Source organism: Sprattus sprattus, assembly GCF_963457725.1.
Source record: "Sprattus sprattus genome assembly, chromosome: 3".
Lineage (NCBI taxonomy): Eukaryota > Metazoa > Chordata > Actinopteri > Clupeiformes > Clupeidae > Sprattus > Sprattus sprattus.
Window position 1 is genome coordinate 58546481 of NC_137922.1, and position 4944 is coordinate 58551424.

At 42.2% G+C, this 4944-nt stretch overlaps 1 protein-coding gene across 1 annotated transcript in view; it reads left to right on the forward strand.

The window, feature by feature from the left end:
- Window positions 1–574: 574 nt before the first annotated feature.
- The window catches only part of arid5b (AT-rich interaction domain 5B), a gene marked incomplete at its 5' end in the record, with an annotated part of 24468 nt that continues 20098 nt past the window's right edge, over window positions 575–4944 (forward strand). The window contains 2 exons of the mRNA XM_080835646.1: window positions 575–595; window positions 945–1199. Of these exons, the coding sequence (XP_080691772.1) occupies window positions 575–595; window positions 945–1199 (276 nt within the window). The remainder of the gene's footprint in view (window positions 596–944; window positions 1200–4944) is intronic.

Here is a 4944-nt window from a genome sequence, read left to right on the forward strand (position 1 = left end):
CGAAGTTACAGTACACGCATTCTAGAAATAGGAGGAAGAGCGCCCCTGAATCTCTGCAGGTCTGCAGGAAATGTTCTTTCTATTACACATACAAACGTCCTCGCCACAGGTCCTGTCAGGTACGTAAATCATTGCGAATACATATTGCATGGATGCACAAGTATTTTATCTTCGAAATTATAAAACAAAATGTGTTGCCCATAATAACTCTATGAATAATTGGAAAACGACAAGAAAAAGCGTTGATTTTCTGTAGCTGATTTTAAAAACTGTATCAAACAGGCGAACGGCACCATGGCGGTCTCCGTCATGTTACCGTTTGGAATTTAATATGATTTTTATCAACAACTATCACTTAAGAAATGTCGAAATATATAACAACAGGTCGTGTACAAATATTAGATCTTATTTCCATACATTTTTTGTCCGGATGTTTGTTTCTATGTCGATTTCATATTGACGATCGGTACGATACTGTGCTTTCAAATATTATACCCTTCCAGGACCGTTAGCAATCCATTCAAGCCAACAAGTTTGGAGAGAATGTTGAGTTTAATCAATTCAGAACGTCGAGATGGAGACGAACTCACTCATGGTATTATAAGCCATTCTGCTTAATGTTTTATCTTGCTATCATTTTGATGACAATGGCTATTGAAACGGATACCGTATACGGTGGAACGTGCTATGTACTTTTATCTATATGGGAAACTTTAGAAAACAAAACTTGATATTTTATAATTAACATAGGCTAGGTCTGTATAATGTATTATGGCTTTTAGCCTAGTCTAGCTTAATTCTCGTAGATCCACGACGTAATATCATGGTAGCGATTGTCTTATGATCGACTTTTATCATTTCATCTGAGTTTACTTTTGCCTGTATGCGGTTGTTGAGTGTGAAATGTTATGTATGAAATTAATTACTTATTGCTGTCTCTGCAGTGGGTAGGCTCTCCTTGCGGCTTGCACGGACCTTACATTTTCTACAAGGCTTTTCGATTTCACCTTGAAGGCAAACCGAGAATATTGTCCCTCGGCGACTTTTTCTTCGTAAGATGTAAGCCGGGGGATCCGATTTGCATAGCGGAGCTCCAGTTGTTATGGGAAGAAAGGACAAGCAAGCAACTTTTATCCAGCTCCAAACTTTATTTTCTCCCAGAAGATACTCCCAAGGGAAGGACTGTCAGTCATGGGGAGGTGATTATTAACGTGTTTCTTAATCTTGTTTGCTCATCTGTGTACTGTGTCGGTACCCTTTCCGCTGCGTTTACTTACAATTTAACTGGTATCGATGAAATATGACCTGTATGTAGCTTTCTATAGTCCGCTTTCTGTTTGCTCTGATACAGCCTAAAGACGGATCGCACGTAGCATGATTTCCTATCATTTAAGCCATTTTGGTCGCAGTTCCTCTTGCATGCAATGAGCATAAGGAAATGAATCATGTTTTATGTCTCGCTGTTAATGTGCGCTAGTATGCATGCATTTGATTCATGTGCTTGGCTGTTTGTTCAGCGGGGTTCCTTCTCATTATCTTAAAACACGGTGACTATTATTGGAGACGGATGTGGTAATGCGAAGTTGTCACACTAGTCTCTCTTGTTTCATGTCTCTGTTAAGTAGGCTACAATTGTGCGGAAATTACGAAAGACAAGGTAGATCAAAAGCCTTCGGTCTGGTAGCGTCGTTTGATCGGCTGATGATGTAGCCTACATGAGGTTGTTAATACAGTAATGCGCTGGGCTATTGAAACGCTAAATAATCATGTAGCAATACGAGGTAAACGCCAAGCTGGCTTTTGGAAACGTAGATTGTTGACTGTCAGCGCGATGTTTTAATTTAGTTTCAGTGGTGCAGTGGTTATTATCACGGGCAAGGCATCTGCTACATTTCCTCATTGAAGAAGTATTGTAAGCGGACATATTCTCCGTACGCGCTCAAATGCTTTCGGTCAGTAGGAATTGATTAATCATGGCAAGCTTGATAAAGCGCCCAGTTGGGACGCCTTAAAGGGAAAGAACGACATTTATGAAGGTTATTATGTCAAAGTGCTGCAGCCCGGTTCCACATCACCGGGGTTTTGGCATACCAGTGCAATTTGCGCAGAAGAATAGACATTATGTGCGTTTGATTCGCGGAGGATTTAACTCGTTCGCTGCCAGACCGCATTAGTTGACAAATGCTTTATCTGTGCTACTTCATCGGGGCGTTGCAATACAGAATGCAATTACTTGGAAACGCCACAGCGCTGGTTAGCGATGCGTAATACACAGCGATGAGTAAAAACATGTTTATTGTACTCCATGACTACTTTGAATCCTATTGCAAAGAGTAGCAAAACTAAAAAAAGCAGCTCAATTTCTGTGACATTTTTATTGTACATCCCCCTAACACCCCCAGGAGCCCAGTGTCAAATTTCCCTTTCATAATAAGCAACAGGTTTTTTTTATGAGCCGTCTTCGCCAGTGAAATGTCAAGGTTGCATTGCAAAATACTTATGATTATTAAGCGACTATGAACCGTGGGTGTCTGAGGCGACCTTGGACGCACTTGTGTTTGCACAATGTAACGAGGTAGAATGAGGAGAAAACATTAGACTTAACCTCGTGTTGACACAGTTGATCAAACCCTGTCCTCTTTCTAAACTTGTCAACGCTTCCCCCGCTACCCCTCCTCCCCGCAGACCAGCAATGCGAACTATTTGTTTGTCAAATTTATTACGCATACATGATTGGTGATCCAGAAAGAGCCGAGGCAGATAGGATTACTTGCCCCAAGGACAATTCTGTCGACTTTTGACATACTTAAGTACAATAGCTCGGCAGCTGATGGTGCAATACACGCCAACTTATCAGTTGTTAACTTTGGCCAAGCGCTTTCCAGAATTTTAAAAGCATTCTTTGGTATTGTGTTTCCCCTTGACTCACGTTACACACATGCGCTTGTAAAGCTGATTAAAGACGTGGAAAATGATTATCTTGCGGTTAGGGAAGGAAGGGGGGGGGGGCGGGGGGGGGGGAGAAAAAAACTAAATGGACTTGGGAAAACTGAGAAGCATATGACCAATCTAAATAATGTGATTGAGTGTCAACTTGGCCACCTGCAGTCATCTGACACCCTAGAAAGTTACTGCCAACCCACTGATGATGCACTCAGCAAATTGGTCTTGTTTAAATACATTTGCATTTGTACTGAATAACTCAAATGGCTGGAGAGAAGATGTACTGTGTAGATATGTGTTAGTGTATATACATATATATTATATATATATATAATATTTATTATAATATATACATGTATATATATTATTTAATATATATATATCCTTTGAAAGAAAGCGTTTCTGTTGTCATATGTCCCCTGTTTCAAGTGCTTGTCGGTATTGACGTGTTAACCTCGCCTGGGGCTAAGACGTGTAATTGCTTTGTGAAATGGTGAATTATGGCTGTGTTCTGTGGGATCAGCGAACCCTTTGAGTCCAGGAGAGCACACACAGCAAGACAAGGAGAGATAGAGAGAGCGAGAGAGAGAGAGAGGGAGAGAGAGAGAGAGAGAGAGAGAGAGAGAGAGAGAGAGAGAGGGAGAGCAAGAGAGAGAGAGAGAGAGAGAGAGAGGGAGAGCAAGAGAGAGAGAGAGAGGAAGAGAGGGAGAGAGAGAGAGGGGAGAGAGAGAGAGAGGAAGAGAGGGAGAGGGAGAGAGAGAGAGAGAGAGAGAGAGAGAGAGAGAGAGAGAGAGAGAGAGGGAGAGCAAGAGAGAGAGAGAGAGAGAGAGAGAGGGAGAGCAAGAGAGAGAGAGAGAGAAGACTTCAGCATGACAATGTGCTAATGTTTAGTGTGTGATTGTACGCCCTAAATGGCTATGATTGCCACGATAAAAGGAGGACGCTCAGTTTCCAGATGCCTATTTGTTTCTGCACCCAGGTGATGTCATTTCCCCTCTGGCCCCAGTTAGTCATTCATTAGAGAGAATAGCAGCACACACACACACACACACACACACACACACACACACACACACTAAAACAGCAACAGGCTTACAGTCATCTCCCTCTGGCAGAAGGAGGCCCTGCAAGAATTTAACACTTAACACTCGAGGGCTCGGGGAGGGCAAGAGCGCACACTCTCATTAAGAACACGGGGTTGTTTTTACATATTTCTCGAGGCCGACCACACTGTATCTTTCCTCCTAAAGGCCAGAGCCAAAAGCTTGTTCTCAGCACATCCTGAAATCAACTGCCTCTGTATAAGTTGGCCCATGGGCTTACACTAAAGCTGATAGCTGTAAATGTGTAAAGGGCTTTTTTTTTTTATTATCTTGTTTGCTTTAAAGAGGCCAGACAGATAAGAGCGTGACTAAGAGGTGTTTTTCTTTTGACGGTGCCCCAGGAAGGTATTGAATATTTTTTGTTTTAAATCAACATTTATCTAACGGGAACTGAAGAGAACATGGTTGGGTGGTGGATTGAAACATGCATCGTTTTTTTAAAACACTTGGTTAGTTTCGTCATTCACGGTTGTTTGTCAGCTTAGTAACGGCTTGCATCGGTTTGCTGGCATAGAATAGAATAGACTTTATTTGTCATTGTGCATTAGATACACAACGAAATTTGTTTGTGCAACCACAAAAAAAAAGTGCCGTTGTGCTGGGTGGAGGGTAGGAGGGCAGTGTGATTATTAATCGGTTTGCTGGCATAACTCGCATGCTGTCGAGTGGTGGTTAGCACTCGGTCGGAATATACCCCCATAATAATACCAGCGTGGACTAAAACCAGGAGGCCGTCCTTTTATAAATGGATTCCATATCAGATTTCATTCACCAGTGAGGCGTGTAGCGACAGCGTTCGCATTAGTTTGCATAGACACAAATAACCATCGCACGTTGTGTCGACGAATGAGAATGAACTGGGATCCCTCACTCATGCAAATGACATTCCCCCTTCTTC